The 21,121-nt window shown below is 47.3% G+C and overlaps 1 protein-coding gene across 2 annotated transcripts; it reads right to left on the bottom strand.

Moving 5' to 3' along the window:
- Positions 1-6,114: 6,114 nt before the first annotated feature.
- LOC135900716 (carbonic anhydrase 1-like) lies at positions 6,115-19,789 on the bottom strand. Of its 2 annotated transcripts, none has more exons than XM_065430258.2 (9): positions 19,708-19,789; positions 17,627-17,775; positions 16,253-16,327; positions 15,145-15,309; positions 12,551-12,699; positions 10,285-10,377; positions 9,440-9,743; positions 7,410-7,531; positions 6,115-6,307 (listed from the first exon to the last, which is right to left on the bottom strand). In XM_065430258.2, exons 2-9 carry the CDS (start codon positions 17,670-17,672, stop codon positions 6,188-6,190), a joined length of 1,074 nt encoding a protein of 357 aa, XP_065286330.1. In that variant the 5' UTR covers positions 17,673-17,775; positions 19,708-19,789; the 3' UTR covers positions 6,115-6,187. The 2 variants fall into 2 exon arrangements, with proteins under 2 accessions (XP_065286330.1, XP_065286332.1); XM_065430260.2 differs by having other exon boundaries at positions 9,440-9,667.
- Positions 19,790-21,121: the final 1,332 nt, after the last annotated feature.

The raw sequence follows: 21,121 nt of genomic DNA, 5'->3' as shown, positions 1-21,121 counted from the left end.
CAAGGCTTCACGATAACAACACCATTGCATGATCAGAAATACCGGGATTCACAGAAATTGTATATTCTTCAATTGTTCGAGTAACAAAAACAAGATCGAGGATTGAAGAGGATGCACCACGAACTCGTGCAGGCTCTGTTGCTACTTGTAGCACATCCAGGTTTAGCATAATATCGAGCAAGCATCCAACAGCTCAACATCGATCTGTATTTGAAAATGGATAGTGCCAGTCGACAGATGGTAAATTAATACCGCCAACAATGATTACTTCTTTACAAGAAAATGACCCTAAATGATCGGGTAGATTCTTCAGAAATCGCGGTGGTGTATTCGGTGCTCTGTAAACAGCAGACAACAATAAAATGCGCCCTGAACAGGACAATTTCAAAGTAACACTTTCGTGATCATCTAGCTGACCTAGAAGTGATGTTCGAATGCCATATTTTATCAACACAGCAACGCCGCCGCCTACGTAAGGCGGTCACTGTGAAAAGCCTGATATGAGGGAGGAAAAACATCAACATCATCAATGGCGTCATGAAGCCAGGTCTCCGTGACAATGACAACATGGGGATCGTAATTTAACAAGATGGCGTCTAGTTTTGTTGATTTGTTAACGCCCCTACGCGCGTTTATGTTAATACTTTTAAGTTCATGACTAGAGGATCGTACAGGTCAGTTCATTTCAGAAGCTCCATGAAAGAGGAACCTTTATTCTGGTTTGAGCGTCTTCGTCCCACATGAAGAGCTTCCCATTTACTCGCAGTTTATCATTAAAGATTGAAACGTTGTTTCCTTGTTTTTCATCCTTAGCACTTGCCCACAGAAGCAGAAGCAGAAGACAACTGATACTGCGTTTTTCTCCGCTTAGGCTCAATTAGTTATCGTGCTGCTTTGTGGAGGGGATAAGAACTGTCGAAAATGGTTTTGTGGTTTTACTTCACCGGCCGAGCACAGTTATTCTGCCGCTGTCGATAGGATTACATGATCTGCACCTAGTTACAATTTATTTATTTATTTATTTATTTATTTATTTATTTATTTATTTATTTATTTATTTATTTATTTATTTATTTATTCATTCACTTCCGAGACGCTTAGCAAGCAGGAATATTGAACATATTAATTTGACACTCAAGTCGGTCTTGAGCTGCCGAACCTGGCGTCATTAATAGCGTTTTCAGGATGCCATCACAGGTAGCAAAATATGCTGACGTCGTGTGGCAATAAGACTCTGAGGTCACCAACCTCATGGCACGAGATTTAACCCATCGATCCGAGCTCGAGGAACCCGAGTCTGAGCATATGCACCCTCAAGTGTTGTGCTAAGACATTACCCAACATTACAAGCTAACCCGCAGAACACACCCTCCCCCACACAAGTCACTACCTAGGGAGTAGGAGAGATTCCTCCGAGGTCTTCAAGCCGCGACATCCCCCCACCCAAACAGAAATCACCTCACAGCCCCTGTGCAATTTTCCCCGCAATACCACTTCTGCGGAGAACCCGGGTTCCTTAGGCATGTAGTACGGGATTGCAGACAGGCACCACTAAATCCTCCGAACTCTTATCACGCCAACGAGATTTGAGAGGGAGCCATGGCCAGCTCGGACCTCGAGGATCAGCAGCGGCTGATCGCGATAGAGGGCCCTGCTGGACGCGGCCCGAGCTCAAGGCATTCTGGAATGAGGACGCCTCCCTTCAAACCTACGTGCCCATAATAAAGATCTTTATTATATCTCTATGCATAATGACGTTGCTTATGAAAAAAAAAAGAAGGAAACTGAAGGAGAGTGCTGTACGCGTTTCTTATGGCTGCATCCGCACACGGCAGCCGCAGTAATGGCATAAGCATGACATCTTGAGGCATCCACCTCGTGGGTGCCGAAATGGGCCCCGTCGTTAAAAAAATTACGGTCCTGGGACTCAACATAAGTCGAAGGGAACTAGCGGCGAAACTCTCAGAAAGGTCGTGACGAAGGTCGCTAACGGCATCAGGCTGATCACGGGAATCACGAACAAGTATCAGGGAATGAAGGAGGCTAGCATCGTTAGGCTCATTCACTCTTCTGCTATAAGCCACATCATTGACGTAGCTGCTTACTCTAACTGGTACAAGGCAGAAAAGGACAAAATCAATACGCTCATAAGGAAAGCTTTTAAGCAGGCCATAGACTTGCCCGATAGCACCAGTACTGCGAGATTATTGCAGTTGGGCATGCATAACACCTTAGAAGAATTGATTGAAGCTCAGCAGATAACTCAGTTGAAAAGACTAGCAAGCCGCCGGGCTGGCAGAAGCATACTCCATAAATTACGAATAATTAATGACCATAACCAGCAAAGACCCAATGTTGCGTCGGCCAGATAGATCAGGAGCAGGATTCAAATCTCGAATTTACCCAATAATATGCACCCGGAATTCAATCAGGACAGAAGAACGAGCAGAGCTCAAGATCTACTCAAACACTATGGCAATAACGAAGAAGCGCTATTCGTGGACGCCGCGAAGTATTCAAATCACCAAGCATTTGCAGTAGTAGCAACCAATACAAAGCAAGAAAGGGTACACACGTGCTTAATCAAAACCAGGGTGTCTGAGGTTGCGGAGGAGTTTAGGAGGTTGCCATCGCTCTGGCTCTGGTGGGACAAGCCGGGTGGCAGGGGGTCTCCCCTTCTCTGGACCTAATAAAGTTATTTCACTCACTCACTCACTCACTCACTCACTCACTCACTCACTCACTCACTCACTCACTCACTCACTCACTCACTCACTCACTCACTCACTCACTCACTCACTCACTCACTCACTCACTCACTCACTCACTCACTCACTCACTCACTCACTCACTCACTCACTCACTCACTCACTCACTCACTCACTCACTCACTCACTCACTCACTCACTCACTCACTCACTCACTCACTCACTCACTCACTCACTCACTCACTCACTCACTCACTCACTCACTCACTCACTCACTCACTCACTCACTCACTCACTCACTCACTCACTCACTCACTCACTCACTCACTCACTCACTCACTCACTCACTCACTCACTCACTCACTCACTCACTCACTCACTCACTCACTCACTCACTCACTCACTCACTCACTCACTCACTCACTCACTCACTCACTCACTCACTCACTCACTCACTCACAGGACGGATGTTAGTTGAAGCTGCACGAATTCTGAACAGTAAAGCCAAACTCGTATCATCTGAGGAATTTTATGACAAGGAAATCATCTGGTTCCCAGCCCATACAAATTGCTAATCCACCGCCACACCCAACGAGCCTGCCCATCGTGTTGCGCGAGGACTCATTGACTCATTAACCGCGTCCGATTAAAGGGGGCTCTGGCCTAGAACGAGATGGAATGGAAGGATAGGGATAGACTTTTCTCATTCAATGACGTTACCCAATCCTACACACACACACACACGCACGCACACACACAACACACACACACATGAAGTTTGCCGGTATCTTGTGTGAAAATCGCGAAAACGATTAGTCACAAGAAATCGCGGTTAGTACACAAAGGTTGCTAAGCGCATTAAAATATGGCAAACGTCTCCTTGCGTAAGCAGCAAAAAATTATGAAAGCACTCGGAAAGCGAGCTCCAGCTGGCGGCCCGGGATTGGTTCCCCTCGAGAAAATGTTAGTACGCGCTCTACAGTTCCGTTCACGCTCCCGGACTTTCGGAAATCGGGCTGTCTCCTCGGCCCGCTGTCATTTTCTGTGAGTGTAACGTGTGACTGTGCCAGACTGTACCCGAGTTCTATCCACTTTTCTCTCTGTGTCTCTCTTCTCTTTCTTTTTCCAAAGTACACCAACGCTGTTCCGGTGATGTCAAACTAACTGCACCTTATTTTTCTTCTCCTTCTTCTTCTTTTTTGTTACAAATAAATACCGTTCTGTCTTCTGGAGGCAGCTCATGAACTGATTTTTTCTTCCCCTTCTCAGAAGAGCGTACGAATGCAGCACCGCAGTGGCACTTCTGTCGGGGCTTAGCGCCAAGATGCCAGGATTTCCTTCGCGTTGACGTTCTTAGTACGGCTTAGTAGTCGAGGGTGTCATTTGCACGTGCTTCCGATTGCACGGCGTGGAATGAGCCCAGCATCAAACAGTCGTATTTTTGTTTGTGTGTGTGTGCGTGTGCACACACACACGCAGCGTGGCATGGCAACCACCTGACGCGACAAGCCGTATCAGCATTTGCCGCGACATACAATCATTAAAACTTCGTCGAACACTTCGTCACAGGGTGCTTCTGGCTGATGTAGCAGCCGGGCGTATTCGGTTTCGATAGTGCCTGGATTGAGCTTCGAAATTAGATGATAAATATCTCAAATTAGATGCGATCTTAACAGGAATCAGAAGTAATGTAGGAGGTTGTACTGAAACTTAACTGCCTCCAAATCAGCCATAGTTGGTGTTGTTGCCTCAAAAATGGCTAGTACCGTGGGCACTGTTCATAACTGTGCTCCACCTTCGTCTTCATCAATCTCTTATTTCTCCTCTCTGTGCTACAGGAGACTGTCGCGGAACAGAAAGTGTTCACTTGAAACTGTTCACTCATAGCTTGAGACTGTTCACTCACCATGCTTTGACAAGTGTCCAGGCTGGTTCGCTTTCGTCTTGACGGGAAAATAAGGTTAACTTCAAAAAAAAAAGTAGAAATTATGCGCTTGCCACGCACTGTGGTGGTAGTATAGTAAACAGCTGTATTTGGGAATTGATGTAAGCGAAGCTTTCTGTGGTGTTTGCTTTCATTGACGATAATTAACGGTGATGTTGGCGGGGAATGTTTAATTTTTTCAGCGTTTAGTCCAATGCGGGAGTGGTGAGTGGATGGTAAACGTTATACCTTACGTGCACCACTACTGTAGTACACAGAACACACAGCGAGACGTGTTTGCCTGAAGCGTTGTTACGCGTCATTATTCATAACCTCCGAGAAGGTTAGCATTTGCCATTGCCTCGCACGGCACATCGGATCGTGGCAGAAGCGTTAAACTTTAATTGAATTATGGGGCTGCACGTGTCAAAACCACAATCGGATTATCAGGCCCGCCGTAGTGGCGGACTCCGGATTAATTTCGACCCCCTGGGGCTCTTTAACGTGCACCTATGTCCAAGTATACGAACTTTTTTTTTTGTATTTCGGCCCCGTCGATATGCGGCTGCCGCGGTCGGCACCGAACCCGCTACCTCGAGCAATGCCATAGCCGCAAACCTACCGCGGCGGGCACAGAAGCGCTGATTTGACGCGGAAACGGTTCCGTAGTGTCTCCTAAACGCTATACGGTGCTTTTTATATGGCTTTGCCTCTGCACGTCGTGCGTCAGTTGTCCGCGTGACAACATTTCACAGTGTTTACTATAATTTTTTTTCAGAAATAGCGGAAGCGTACCACACCGCACCTTGAACTCAAATTTGTCCAGACTGTTCGCAACCACTGTCGGGCCTAGTATTAGCGAACATTTCCTCGCCTTCTCACGTTGCCCTCTCGTCTCGGAGGCCATGCGTGGATTTCTCGGCAGCGCCACTAGATGGCCCAGCTGAGAAAACGAATACCAATCCCCGTATGCAGAAATGCAACTTAAGTCGAAGCACATGCTTGACTTGATTTAGATGACGCCTGGCGTTAACGTGCCCAAAGACGCTCACTGCGTTTCCTTCGGCGCGTTCCCGATAGGCGTCACTCAAATCAAGTCAAGCATGGGCTTCAACTTAAGTTGCATTTCTGCATACGGGGGTAAGTCTCCGTATTGAACTTCTCGTCCCGATGAAGCAAAGGTGACGTCACGAGTTTCGCGGTATTTTTGCGTGCTTCGGCTAGTTTTTGAACTGGCGATGTGCCCGATAGGCTCCCAGGTTGACTGAATTCACTTAGTTTTTAATGGGACGTAATCGCTCTTTATTCATAAACAATGAACTACTTCCTAAAGGACGCTGTCAAAGTCCATGACGTCACTGGAAGCTGGTAAGCGAGACGTCCAAAACTACTGACGCCTCGCTCCCAGGCGATTGACTGGGAGGCTGTGTAGGCTGTGCCATCGACGGCACTGTACCGGTGACGTCGTTTAATTCCGACCCGTATTTTCGTGACATTTAATTACCGCTTAGAAACTTGCTGTAGATTCGTGAACCCGCGAGCAGATGTGGTGAATTTAATTGAGCGTAACGTCATTTAATGACATTCTTTTAGGCGCCAAATTATGTTCCTGCAGGATAACAGGGTGAACGCCAGGGTCGTGGTGAAGCTCAGCCGCAACCTCGAAGGGGCAGAACTGAAAAAGAAAGAGCAAACGGAAAAAGAAACTAAGAAAAAAAACCGGAAAAAACAAATGAATGGAGCAGAAATGAGCCAGCACTGCGTGTGCAGCTACAGTCAACAACTTACTAAATGCTGGATGCGCGGGAAAGCCTAATTACCCCGAATTTGAAACCATAACGTCGTATTACTTGCACAGTGTGTCTCAGTATAGTGCGAGACCGATGCAGAAGGCGATATACGTTCACATAGACGTGACATGCGTTAACTGATCAGAGATTGAGCCCTTACATGAAATTCGAGCCCCGTAAGCTTCTGACGGCGACTGTACATGACGCTTTGTGCAAGAAACAAGCACCGAAAAAAGAAAATATAAAGTAAACCTGTGAGCTCACATATGCGGAGCCACTTGACCCGAAAGGTGGTTTCACGGCAATATAAGAAGTTACGTGAAAAAGCCAGCTTGCAGGTAGCTGCTGAAGATACGGGTGTACGCCATTGCGTGGTTATACATGGCGTATAAATAAGGAAGCCGAGGGTTTCTATGTTTAGTGAGAACCAGTATTTAGTGAAATCAACAGAGTTGCCGGTGTACAGTATGGCGCATTCACTCCACGTGGAGGTGACATCTACTATAAATGGGGTCTGCCCAGAAAAATTCGTTGCCCCTCCGTTTGAGGGAGAGTTGCAGCAAGCAGACTCCATAGCTTACGCAAGATATCGCCGTGCAAGGAAGCCAACTTGACAATTTACGGGGAAAAGTTATCAAGTCAAATAAACACACGAGGTTTGCCGTACCAAAAGCAGCACTTCGGCAACGATGGGACACCTTAGTGAGGGGGCCACTGGAATGAATTTCCACCAAATGGGGTTCTTTATGACATGCATCTAAATGTAGTACACGAGTGTCATTGCAACCTGTCTGTCCTTCGTTGGAATGCGACCGCAGGGACTCGAACGCGTGACCTCGTGCGCAGTAGCAGCCGAGCGCAGTAATAACTAGACCACCACGGCGGGCGGGTACGGAATTATTGCGCTGCGCCGAGAAGCAAACTTAATTTGCGTACGCGCCCTCTTCACCTGGACAGTTAGAAGGGTAGGCTAAATACGCAGTTCACCTGAACGTTCGGTAGAGCATCCTCGTACGCCCAATCTCCTGCAGGGGCCTCAGGTTGGCCACCAGGTGTCTGTTGCAGTAGATCACCTCCGGGAAGGCGTAAAGCTGTCGGAGCATCTTTACCTGCGTACACCATGACCCGTGAGCCTGACGATTTCCCCTTCCTAAATTTTGTTTTCTTGCCGTCTTTGTAATTCTCCGTGGTCTTTTTTTGTTGTTGTTGTTGCTTCCGTCTTTTGCATCCAATATACTGTCGCTGCTGTTTCTCACTTCCTTTTTTATGACTGCGTGGTTGCCTATGGTACACGTTCAATTAGCCTGTATTTGGTTGCCAACTTTCTTGACCCCTTCCTCCACTACGTGCCCGCGCTTTTGAGGTACAGATATTTGTGCACTCTAGCCGGTAGTTTCTTTCCATTCATGTTCCTTAGGTCTCCCTTCAAAACTAATCTTGATCTTCGCTTGTCTGACTTCAAAAGAAGCCCAACCCATGTCACCTTGCACTGTCTCACATGTGGTTTTACCGTGGGCCTCCAAAGCCAGTCGGTCCACCTCCCTCCGGTTAATCTCCAACCCCGACAAGATTTCTTATTAATAGCACAGAACTGCATTTGCTATCGCTAGCGCTGTCACCATCACACTTTTCTAAATTTCTCGTACCACTTCGCACTCAGTGTAGCCCCAGAGTGCTCTATGTTTAATTATTGCTGCATTCCGCTTCCCTTACATATTTTTTTACTATCTTGATGGACGCTTGGGTAGGTATTTCCTTCGTTTATGTATACACCCTCTTATTTGTGTTTCTTGACAATGGGTATGACTTCCTGTTGAATTGCTTCCCCCGGCATCTCTATGACCTCTTCGTTAAAAGGCCCCTCACCAGGTCTGGTCATGATGAGCTGACAAGCGTGGTGCATACAGTGTGCGCTAACGATCGTGTCTGCTAAGTATTGCATCCCTACGCGCTGCGGAAAGAATCTAAATTTCAAACCAAACGCCGTTCGCGCTTCCCTTCTCAGCCGGAGAGTCGACGCCAATAGCGCAAGTGCGCCTGCGCACATGGCCATGCTGTGGCATCACTTATAGTGACACGTGACTTTAAGAGTTATTCCAGGCAATATCAGTTATTTGTTTAATCTGTTGCTTCAGTAGACGAATTACAGTTTAGACAAATAATAAAACATACAAACCGAATGCCTGCGTGCGTTTGTTTTACTTCGTATACCGTAGCAAAAGAGACGCACTTCCGCTTCGTCTGCATGTTCCCACGTCGTGCAGTCGCGCGCGCAGAGAACGAAACTATGTCATTTTCTACCGTGTTTCAGGGTCGCGATCATTCTCTTTCATCCTCTCGCGCCTGCCTCAGTGCGTGCTCGCGATTGCGGCGCTGACTTATACCGCTAATCAGGTGTTCGTCTTCCGTACCCGGTGCCAATTCGGATGCTGCCAAATTCTGCCGCATTGTCGAATCGGCCATCTTGACTGCTCCGATTGGCTCCCAGGACAGCCACGTCCCTTATTTGAGTGGCTAAGAACGGCACGACGGCGAAATCGTACAAGAGCGATGAATTTGACCAGTGTCCGATTTGCAATCCCAGATCTCCGATGTTCCGGCGTTGCATAAAGAAAAAAAAACGAAATGTGCGCCTGAGCAAGCGACGCACGCCTGAGCCGTAAAAACAACTCGTTTCTAAGGCAACACCGCATTCACTAGAGGCGCTTTTGTACCGCTTTGAAGCATCGAACTCGTGGCTGAGTGGTAGCGCCTCCGTCTCACACTCCGGAGACCCTGGTTCGATTCCCACCCAGCCCATCTTGCAAGTTGTTTTTTATTCATGAAGTGCCTGCTGGGATTTATCGCTCACGGCCAACGCCACCGACACCGACGACACCGGCTTTTCTGCGACACGAGCTCCTTAACGCTGTCGCGTTAATACGTCAATAAGTGGCATACGGAAAAGATAAAACCTTCCATTCAATCGCAGTTACTCGGGCTGTGGCCGGGGCTTGCGTTCGTGCGCGCGCACCTACCTGTTCCCGGCCGATGAACGTGGGCTCCCGGAAGACGATCCACAGCACGTTCTCGGTGCAGGGCGGCACCGTCCGCGAGCCCTCGTACATGTAGTAGTTGCGCGTGTCGTTGGGCATGAAGGCGATCAGCCGCAGCGGGAGGGGCAGGTCGGTCCGCTCCAACGCGTACGTCACCGAGCTCAGGGAGGCGATGAGCGTGCGCAGAAGAGGGTTGCGCTGGCGAACCGTCTGCGACCAGCGCGAGCAGACGACACCCCGTGAGAGTTGACTTCTGGGTTAAGTTGGTGTGCCAGTGGTCTTCGAGCTATACGAGTACGCGAAACGTGGAAGAAGGAAGAAAAAAAAAAGACTAGGAGGGAGCGTCACGTGGCAATACGGAAGCCTAGTCGCAAAATATATATATCGTACATAGAGAAACGGTAACAGGAAATGGGCCCTCACCGCGTGATAGACAAGGGGTAATTTCTAGCCGCCGAGCGAGAGGCAGGCTGGCGAGGTAAGCCAAGGCAAGGTCAAGCTCCACTCATACAAACCTACCGAATGTAGAAGAGAAAACACAGACTAATGTGAAAAGCAAGTCACGTGCTAGCTGGTATGCCGAGATCGTACTGCGTGGCACGGGATGACTGCATCTGTGCAACCAAGGGTCACGTATCACCTACAACGTTCTCCAGAAGTGGTGACACAGAAAAGAGCACGCCGGGCTATTCGAAACATTAAAGGAGCACTGTTCTTGACTGTATACAGGAAAAACGGGTGATGTATCGTCTCTCGAGAAACGGCCTTTTTTTTTCCTCGCATGAAAGTAATAAAATAGAATAAGGCGGTCGCGTGAATGGCGATACCTTGAGCTGTGTGGCCAGGCCGACGTACGCGGGAGGGCACTCCCTGCAGTCCACCCGTGCCGACGGCGTCCGCAGCCGAAACGTCATTTGGACCTGCGCCGTTGCATTGGGTCGCGGTGGCGAAAAGTGGCGCGGAGGTTGGATGCATTGGGGGAGGTGACCGTGACGTCACATGCTAACTAGATCACTACCTTATAGGGAAAAAAAATGGAATGTGTCCTTACAATGGCTGACTGGTAAGTTAGTTGGTATACGCATTAACAATGAAGTTGAGACGCCTTATATATCTATGCCATAGTATTCCTGACAACACTGCCTGGACAGCCTGCAGCATTGACAATAAAGAGGAAGTTATGAAAGTATGCACCCGTCCGCATTTTCTAAAGCTTTAACCTTGAATCCTGATGTCTATCACAAGTTGTCAGTAGTGAGTGCTCTGGGTAAACGTGGCTGGGTAAACGAGCTTGGTTTCTGAATGGACACTGTAACGATCAACACCAAGTTAATTTGACAATAAAGTTTTGATGTAATAAAGTCCTAATGAAGTGCGCAATTTGATCGAACCTAAAGGCTCAATGAAGTTGCCTTTATTCTGCTGGAAAAACGATTATTTGTTAAATGAAGGACACAGTTTCCCCTATTGAATTTCGTACCCGTGCCGGAGTGCCGGTTTACGATAACGTTCCGTATGGCGATGTGTTTTCCCATGATTGAGCCGTTTCTGTTCAGAAAACGGTCTCAATACAAACTGAGTCAGGTCTTGGTTCCTTTAGATTACAGGCGTAATTATTGTGCGTAAATGAACTATTAACTACGGTCACGAACAAACCGGTGAACGAATCTCGTGACGCCAACGCGAGAGTTTCAAGCCCGTACTTCGTTTTTTTTTCATCTTTTTTTCTGACTTACCAAAAGTCTGCTTTCCTCGTATCTATAGCAATCCGGCTTAACTTACATTTACCTTTCCTTCAAAGGAGTATAGTACACATTTTCGTTGTAGTATAGAAACTCTACCCGCACACTGCTCACCCGCGAGAGGATGACACTTAGCGATCGAATGAAGGTTGGAAACAGCTTACAATTGACTGCAGCCGTGCACTTCTCTTGGGCAGCGCTGCTATCGAGGTACCCTGCTCGCCACGGAGGAAGGAAACTAAGGAGAGGCCCTGACGTCACTCTTTGTGAAGCAAAAGTGAAGCCGGAAATTGGCGTTGCTCATGGCGATGCTCCGCCTTTTGTGCCACCCTCCTCTCTTGTTTACATCTATCGCGAAACCACGCCGCGCTGCGCGTGGTGTCGCGCGCGGAGCGCGCGCGCTCGCGCAACATCCGACAGAGCACGATGCAGGTAACACAGCGCAACAAGACACGGTGACTAACGCAAACCCGCCCACACAGCGCCTTTGCCACGGCACGAAACCTACCAGAGCAACACGTGTGAGCGCTCAAAAAATCAGAACAACGCCGCCATTGTGGCCCAAAAGGCGTGGCCATGCAGCAAAAAAAAATAAAAAAGCAGCAAAAGAAATGAGAACCTATACGTCATTTCCGCCACACTTTTCTCCTAGCGCACGGAGGGGGTAGGGCCTCTCCTTAGTTTCCTTCCTCCGTGCTGCTCGCTCTGGGCGCGCTGCGCCATCTAGCGACGGCGCCGAGAGATACGCCCGTGGCGCGCATGTGAATATCTATTCAGACAAGATTGTTGTCTGTATACACATGACGGGGATGCGATTCCGCCTAGCAACAGAGAAATTTTCCAGAATTTGTGTCCCAAATTTTGACCCACTGACCCAAGTTGGCGCAAAAGAGGTTAGATATAGATAAGCATACGCACAGCAGACTCGGTGAAGTTCCCAAAGAGTGCTGCTCGCATTAAAAATTAGCAATTTACGGTCCTGCGTGCGTTTTCTTCTGGTTGCTCTTGCGTGTGGCCGCCGCGCAAGAATGGAGCAGGCAAGTGCATCGTGACGTCATGACGCGTACACCTCCTTGGACTGCTTCGTAGAAGCAGCTGTTACAGTAAATTATTCAGGGCACATCGGCGACTGCCAGTATCACTTCTAAAGTGTAGAGGGTTCAAACGCAAGAAAATCACAACTCGCAAACGTCGACTATGCAGTTATCCCTTAAACTGATTCTTTGCACGAAACATTCGGCTGGTTACGAACTATTTATGGAGAAAACCACGCAGCTTAGCTTGTATCGCTTTGAGAGGACTATCCACTACTTGACCTGAAGCCGACCTGGTCAATGATGGACGCACCCACCTCGACGGCGTAGCTGAGTGCGTCGACGATGTGCTCGCTCCCGCTGTGGTCGTCGCGGCCCCAGTGGAACTCAGCCTGGTCGAACACGTACTCCTCGGCCAGGAGACCGCCCGTCACGATCGGCTTCGGCATAGACGCCCGCACACGCACTGCAACAAGTCAAGCAGCGATCAGCGAGAGAGACACTGCAGGCATCTACACGTTACTAAAAAAAAAAAATGAGGAATCAATTGTTACTCAGGGCAATGCAACAAGCCAACTCCTCCCAAATGCCACTTCTCGGTGCCCTTAACGAAAACAGTATAGTAGCACCTGACTTCGTTCCAAGGCAACACCTTAAATACATAGCCGATAGCGAAGGGAAACAAGATTGCATGAAAAGGAGCAAGACAGAATCAACTGCGTGAGAAAATAATCTACAGTCGGACGTTTGCCACGTGCTACTGTTTACGACTCGAAATAGTTATGCAGGCTGTACGTGAGCATAGTTACGCACCCACGACCTTGCTTGAAAACGCTCTCAACTACCCAATCTGTCAGAAACTCCTCCAGTCTTTAAAGCACTACTGTTATATGACATTACCGACTCAATTTTTCTCTTCGTTAAATAAAGGTCAATATATATCTACCAACCCCCATAAAAAGAATTTCCAAGTGTCAAAGAGCCCTAAGTATTCATTATAATATTTATTCCTAGCACGCAAGCTTTGATTTCGGCACCCGCAAGGGGGATGCGTTATGACGTCATGGCACTGGCTCGCTCCGGTCCAGCGAGGCCTCCGTGCGCCTGCTACGCGCGTGAGGTCAAGCATATCATTAGCTCAGGTATAAACATGTGTCAATACTGTTCCGATCATTCATTCAATTTGCTAGCTCAATTATAATTGTGTCCGTACTGCTCCGCAATTTACCAACTCAAGAATAGCTGTGTCGTTACTATACTCTGAGCATTCAGTCCAAGTTAACTGTGTCAGTACTTTGAGCATTCAGTCAATTTACTAGCCCAAATGTAGCAGTGCCAGTACTGCTCCGGGCATTCGGCCCATTTACATAGCTCCAGTATAAGTGACACTACTCCGCCGGACATTAATTCCACTTACTAGCTCAAGTATAATTGTCAGCACTCCTCCAAGCATTCAGTCCATTTACTAACTCAAGTATAGCTGTGTCAATACTCCTCAGGGCATTCATTCCATTTACTACCTCGAGTATAACTGTCAGTACATTTACTAACTGAAGTACAGCTGTGCCAGTACTCCTCCGGGCATTCATACATTTACTACCTGTCGTTCCAACTATATAGGCACTGTAGCTACTCCAGCCAGCCTGTTGGGGATACCATAACTCTTGCGAGGTGTCGTGTGCGAGGGAGGGAGGGAGATAATGCATCTCTATTGAAAAGTCCTTGCTAAACGCTGCGCCTCCGGTCGAAGACGTAGACGCTGTCGTTTGAGACGCTTCGTACCTCTGAGAATAAATTATGTAATTCATACATCCCATTTTCACACCCAACGCGCTCAGGACGACACGGTGTTTCATTGACGTCAGTCAACTATATTAAGCAACTGCATCAAAATAAAGTTAACCAGTAATGTGATTATGATTTACAGATTGCAGCTCAGGAATTCTAAAGAAAGGCCTCATTCTTGCACAACTTTTCTTCGCAGTTAATCAAGGTGTTGTAAATTATCTTTAAACCGAAAGCAATGAGATAAACAAGTGGCACATAAAGCTAAGACAGGGGACGTGTGCTTTATACTTCAATACATCAAGACGTCGCATCCGGATATGTACAGGACGTCCCACCCATCATGCAGCAAGATTCTAAATATATGCAAATGCCACGTAGCTGGACAGAACCAAGGTAATGTTGTTTGCCATCGCTTGGAGATACTCACATTATATTTTTCCATCCCGCCTAATTATATAATTATTCTTAATTAATCAACTTTTTAAATATTTTAATTAGATGAAACGTGTCAATGAGAAAATTGTAGAGCAGCATGAAAAAACTCCCTGATAGAGCTTTCTCTTGCTCAGTACATGCTACATACAAGTGTTTTTCCGAGCCGGAAGGAAGCCCGCAGTACACGTAAAGTACCTCGAGCGGCCAGTGTCGCGGCAATTTTGCGTGTATTCGCGGGCTTCTCTGACGCTTGGAAAAATACTTTCATGTAGCACGTATTGAGCAACTGAGAGCTGTATCGGGAGTTTTTCATGTTGCTCTACAATTTTCTCATTGACAATGTCCATTTAATTATAATTTTTGAAAAGTTGATTAATTAATTAAGACTAATTATATAGTTACGCGGGATGGAAAAGTATAATGTGAGTATCTCCAAGCGATGGCAAACGACGTTACCTTGGTTCTGTCCAACTACGTGGAATTTGCATATTCTTAAAATCTTGGTGCATGACAGTTGGGATACCCTGCATATCAGAAAATGCAGTTTGCGTGCGCGTACGTGCGTGCGCGTGTGTGTATGCGGACGAAAGCGGTGCTGCGTAACAAACATCGTGGCCTCCGAGATCGCACCGGTGCGCGCACCGCTGCAATCTCGGAGGCCAGCGCGCGGCTGGCATCAGATACGCACGCGTCCTGCCCGTGTTGTAGACGACCGGGTTGGCCAGCGGCGTGGAGAAGTGCTTGAAGATCAGCGGCGGCACCGCGACGCCGATCGACTTGTGCGGCAGCAGCAGCACGGGCGACTGCTTGGCGCCGTTGCAGCTGCTCCACTCCTGGCCCCACTCGCGGGGAACTGTGCGCGCAGTCAATCGATCGATCGAATGATCGAATGATCAATCAATCAATCAATCTGTTAATTAGTCTCTGAGTCAACAGTACGACAGTCAACAATTAGCCAATTAGTCGGTCGATCAATTATTATACCAAGTGATGTGTCAGTCAGTCAATCCGTCAGTTAATGATTGAATCAATCAATCAATCAATAACTGAATCAATCAACCAATTTCTCGAACAGTTGGTCACCGAGTGAATAAATTAATCGGTCATTCAGACAGTAAATCGACAAATTTGCCCGCGGAATTAGTCAATCGATGCTTGTTTTACGTTCCTGCGATGACCCCGATAGGCAAAAAAAGAAGAAGAAATAAAGAAAATAAGAAAGATAAATGTTATGTACACACTAAAAAAACTGGAACGGAGACATAGGAAAGCATGTAGATAACGAAAAAAAATTAAGCGCGTTCAGCAAAAAAAAAAAGAAATGTTGCTGACCGAGATCGGCACACATGGAACGCGACGCAATAACACCGGTCGACCGACGTAAATCGTCAAGACGTGGTTGCAACGAGAGGAAGAGTAAACAGAAAATCGTTTTAGAAGGCGCGAAAATGAAACAGAAGGCACCCGCCGTGGTTGCTCAGTGGCTATGGTGTTAGGCTGCTGAGCACAAGGTCGCGGGATCGAATCCCGGCCGTGGCGGCTGCATTTCGATGGGGGCGAAATGCGAAAACACCCGTGCACTTAGATTTAGGTGCGCGTTGAAAAACCCCAGGTGGTCGAAATTTCCGTAGTCCTCCACTACGGCGTGCCTCATAATCAGAAAGTGGTTTTGGCACGTAAAACCTCGTAATTTAAGTTTCCAAGAAACAGAAGGCGTTGCGCAGAACCGGCATACAGACAGACGACAGCCCGCACGAACGTCGAGGGCCTCAGCAAGCGCACACGTGGGTACTCACCGATTGGCTGGGGCCCGGGGACGTGGCACTTTGGGGCGTAGTAGTGCCACCGCTCGCGCACCATGCCCTGCACCGCTTCGAACAAAGCACGAAAAAGAAAAAGCGTCGGTCGGGTGGCATCGTAAATGACATCGAGATAAATTAGATCGTTGGGCCGGCATTCACCGTCTGTATTGTCAGCACACATGGCATCACGTAAGTCAGATGGTCACAATAACGACGACCATCATCGTCATAGTTTTTGTTGTCGCGATCAGCATATACCATCATCACTGGGATTATTTATCACGCCCGTAGCGGTGGTCAAAGCTGTAGTCGCATTCGATTCGCGTACACGTCTTAGCCGTTTCACCAGTTCAACACGTGGGAATAGGCACGGCAGCGTTGGTTTCGCGTTATGCAGGCTTCGTGCAGATCGAGTTGACTGCAGTCCCTACACTCATCAAAGGGGTATATGAAATCATTAATTGGCCGACATCTCTTCGGGTCGTGAAGTAGATTCATGTTAAAACATAATTAACAGACGTAACAGAGCGTTGTAGCGCTGGTCTCGTGCCAGTTCTGACAGTTCTGCACGAGCAAGAACTGGCACTGAATTGGCCTGAACCAATTTCGAGACGGGCAGAGCCAACTGAATGGTCCTTACACGAGTAGTCTAGTTCGACTCCGGGGCGTGGAAGCTTGGAGGGCAAGGGAAGGGGGGAGGTGGAACGGGGGGGGGGGGTGATCATCTTGAAAGAGTTTATAAAGCGTGGAGAGTGACAGGTAGGAGGCGGGGGCGGTCTGGTCGCTCTATCGTGGCATACACTTTTATCATTTCTTGAATGAAGAGGAACCGGTATTAGCCTGCCTACCCCGGATATATCCTCCCTACAAAAGAGTGACCAAGGCAAAAGCTGCTTAGCACCTGCCTTCCAACGAGAACTGGTGCATCTATTTAATGACACGGCCTGGAGAGGTTGCCTTGCCCTACCGTTTCCCCATTCCAGGCTGTTTGACTGACCAGCTAGATTCTAGAAGGTCTGGCTGAAAGCCCTATAGCAGGAGTTTCCGCATCGCCTTCTACAAATTACTTCCTCTTTAATCAAGGCACGCTAGAACTTTTGAAATATAATTATTTGTATATATCGTAAAGTTAAGTAGTAATTATTCATTACTTCTCTCCACCTTGCGGATTTTCGCAGAACTACTACGTCTAATTTCGAGCAGTTGCTACGCTGGGTGACATTTTGGCAGGGGTCACTAGGCGATCTACAGTAAGCGGACGGACGGATGGACGGACAGACAGACACAAACAGACGGACGGACAGTTGATTTTCTGTGGAAATTTCCTTTAACTAAATCAGTAGTGCATTTACATGCCTTGACACGTACCAACAATTTGCCAGAGTAGGACGAAGGCGAGCCGTCTTCTGTCCATGGCGATGGGGCTTCTGCGAACACCCACGCCGAGCAATTTAGGGCGCGTCAGCGCCGGTGCATAGCCAGAACTCTGCGGCTTCCGGTGTCAGCACTGCTGTGCTCTGGACAGAGCGATGGAAAAAATGTCGAAAAAGGTAGTGGTGTAGGGTCATACGATCATCACAACTAAAGTATAGACGGATGACTAGGATGTCACAAGCGCGACGGGAACTTTCAAGACGCCACTCCGTATTTCCCAAAGTAAATGAGAACAATAGCTGAACTATACACTATAGCGGTGGCCTAAACAGCATATTTCAGCGGTTCATATTGATACGTGTACTTGTTGATTGTTTCTTTGGTATACGTTTTCTTTCCTAAGTGTGCTTTTTCGCTCTCCTGTTTGTAGCATCGGGACGATGCTCTGTAATTAAGAGGGGGCATTGACACGTGTGCTTATTTATGTTTCTTCCGTGACCGGTTTTTCACCGGCTAGCAAATGTTAAGCGTTATAGCTCAGCGTAAGGTGCGCCTGCATGATTCAGAACTTCTGCGAACATTATCGTTCATTCGATCTGTTGTGTACGTTCTCACCGAACCACGTATTATCAGATCGCATGTGCGACACTAATTGTGCAGTAGTTTCTGGAAACCACGCGGGCACCAGCGATTACACTATAGAACCGACGAGGGACGCATAAAAGCCGACGCGCTTGATCCGCTGATCAGATTCCGATGATCGCTGACTGTGTTCACCGCTATCGCTGTGTTTTGAGTGTAACTCGCTTTTGTGGGCCCGATTCGCGCAATAAAAGTCACTTGCGTTACTCGCAGTTTTGCTACTGTGTTCTTGACGGTCACTACCACGTGACAATATCCATAATAACTATGCATCGCGCACCCGCGCACACACACACTCACATGCCCCCATCCCCTCCTCAACACAATGGTAGTGTGTGTGTGTGTAGGTTGCTACGTTCATGTAGGGTACTATTATGTATAAGTTAAAACACGCCCGAATCACAATCCACATGCGATTCCAGTGGTTGGTCGCTGAAAAAAAGAAAGCTGGTCATGGAGGACTTCGGTTAAACAAAGCAGTAGGAAAAGATTCAAATTTTGTAAAGTGAAGGCGTCAAGGTTCCTCTCGTGCTCAGCGTGGTAGCTTTAGTGTCTATAGATAGTTTATGAACTGACGCTTTATAAGTGCTCATTATAGTTGAATTTCTTTGATTTTTTTTCTTTTTTTTTCACATGCACGTCCACGATCTGCGGTATTGTCTATCGAAGTAAAGCTTAGATGCAAGTCCCGCGTTCGTCCTTCTGCTTGTGCGTTTCACGTTGGAACTTTCATACTATCACTATGCACCAGCCCGCCAAGCGAACCAGCTCACATAGTGCAAGGGCAAGCTGCTGCATTCTGCAACATCAACAGCTGTTAGTCCACCGCATTGGTACATGATTTGCAGAGCTATCCTACTGTGTTGCTATGATAACCATATGCAAGCCCGAAAGCGTGACAGGTGCCACTATTATAAAAAGCGTTTGCTACATGGTCTTTTGATATTTCTTTTTTTTTAAGGTAGGTTAGTGTCCAAAATAAACAACACGTGATCACGCGCATCACGTTTGCAATGTATTAGATATTCAAGAACATGCGGGCGAAATTCGGCATTGGTGCTTGTTTGTGTCGCGCAATTTATACACTAAGCCCATCTCTCGAGACTCTTTGTCCGCTTCGCTGCAGAATTTAGGAAGCCGTTAGGTTTCCTCGGTTGTTCTTCATTTCTCTCTTGTACAGCGTGTAATTGTGCATGCGTGGTTGTTGGCAATCTTTTGCCGTGTTGAACGCAAACTTGAGCTGTTCTCCTTCGCAATAAGCAGGCCTATCTGTGCGGACACAACATTGCACCACGTGAGTGCCCGAGTCTGAGTTCGAAGTTGTGCCGACGCTTGGTCGGCGAACGCAGCCCTCCGAGCGCACGACAACAAACCGAGCACCTCGTGTGTCTCTTTACCGAAGCAGAAACGACGAGTATCATGACGGTGCTTACCTCCACCAGCCGGCATGAGCTGTCTTCATGCTGCACATCTTCTTCTTCTTCTTCCTCCTGTCACGTATGTGGCTCCAACCCACTATGGTGGGTTTTCCAAGAAATGGATGGATTATTTCAATCTATAGTTAATAAACTTCAGAATATATCTGTGGACTTAGCGCTGTATAACGTAGGATTATATGTTAAAACAACATCAGTAAAGTCAGATCTAATGAATAGCAGCTAACTTAAAAGTACGGAGAAAAGGAGAGAGATAGAATTTAACATGACATTCGGATGGATTCTGTGAGAAATATTTGGCTAGCAAAACAAGCGTCCCTGTATCTGAATACCAAACCGGAAGCCGCAAACGAAGGAATAACAGGTTCTGTTAAGTCCAGGCCAAGTCTTCGAAAATGTATTTCCAATGTTATTTTCTTTGCCGCAGCAAAGCGGCGACAAGATTGACGGAAGTGATGGATTGTCTCTTCCGCATTACAAAAGGAGCAGAGAGGGAGGGGAGGGAACAAAACTCGACATGTGTAAGTAGAAACTCAGGGAGGGAATGCGGCAACGTAATTTTGTGAGAGACCTAAAGTATCATTGTGTTACAGGATTCACAACTCCAGAGAAATGCCAGTTGCTTATAATCTGGAGAAGCAGTCAGAACTGGGTTTGATAAGGCTTTCGTAATTGATCCAATCCGAAATCTAGCCGCCGTGATATGTGCTGTCATTACTAGAACAGGAAGGACTAGGCCTAAATGTGACGTCTTTGCCAGGGAATCGGCAGTTTCAAAAGAAACAAATCTTTATGAACGAGTGGCCAAATCAAATGAACCCATTGCATACGTGCAGGAACTAGCAAGTGAAATAGTTTTAGCATGGGATAACCACTAGTAGCGGTAAGGGAAGAGCACACAGATAGTGAGTGAGTAATAGTAGCAGCCGTTGAAGTCTATTTGGTCTAATTTACGTCAAGCTAGAATTATTGCTATAAACGTAGCCGGAAAAAGAGGCACGAAATCAGGAAACCTTAAAGAAAAATGCCAGTCGACTGTAAGGCAAAATATTCCAATGCCAGCTTTTTCTCCTCGCACAGCGATGCGTCTGTCGCTATGATAATATTTGTTTCTTGGGAAGCAGCTTCGCGTGGTTTGGGAAAATATCATCGAACCTAACTTCTGGAGAATTTGAATTGCGTATTACTGGTAATCACATCGCTAATTTGTGCATTGAGTGAACCAAGTAACGTTCGCGCAAATATAACCTGTGGTATATGAAACCTGTGCCATTGAACGGGAAAAAAGTAATTCTGGATCGGAGATGAAAATTGTTTGGGGACGGCTTAATGGTGATTCATATAGTCTTAAGAAAGTCTGAATGGTCAGAAGGTGAAATCGGCATAAAATGGGTGGAATTCTCGCTTCCAG

The sequence above is a fragment of the Dermacentor albipictus genome, chromosome 2, assembly GCF_038994185.2.
Source record: "Dermacentor albipictus isolate Rhodes 1998 colony chromosome 2, USDA_Dalb.pri_finalv2, whole genome shotgun sequence".
Classification (NCBI taxonomy): Eukaryota; Metazoa; Arthropoda; class Arachnida; order Ixodida; family Ixodidae; genus Dermacentor; species Dermacentor albipictus.
Note: the sequence above shows the minus strand (reverse complement) of the source record. Positions and strands in the feature narration are given on the sequence as shown.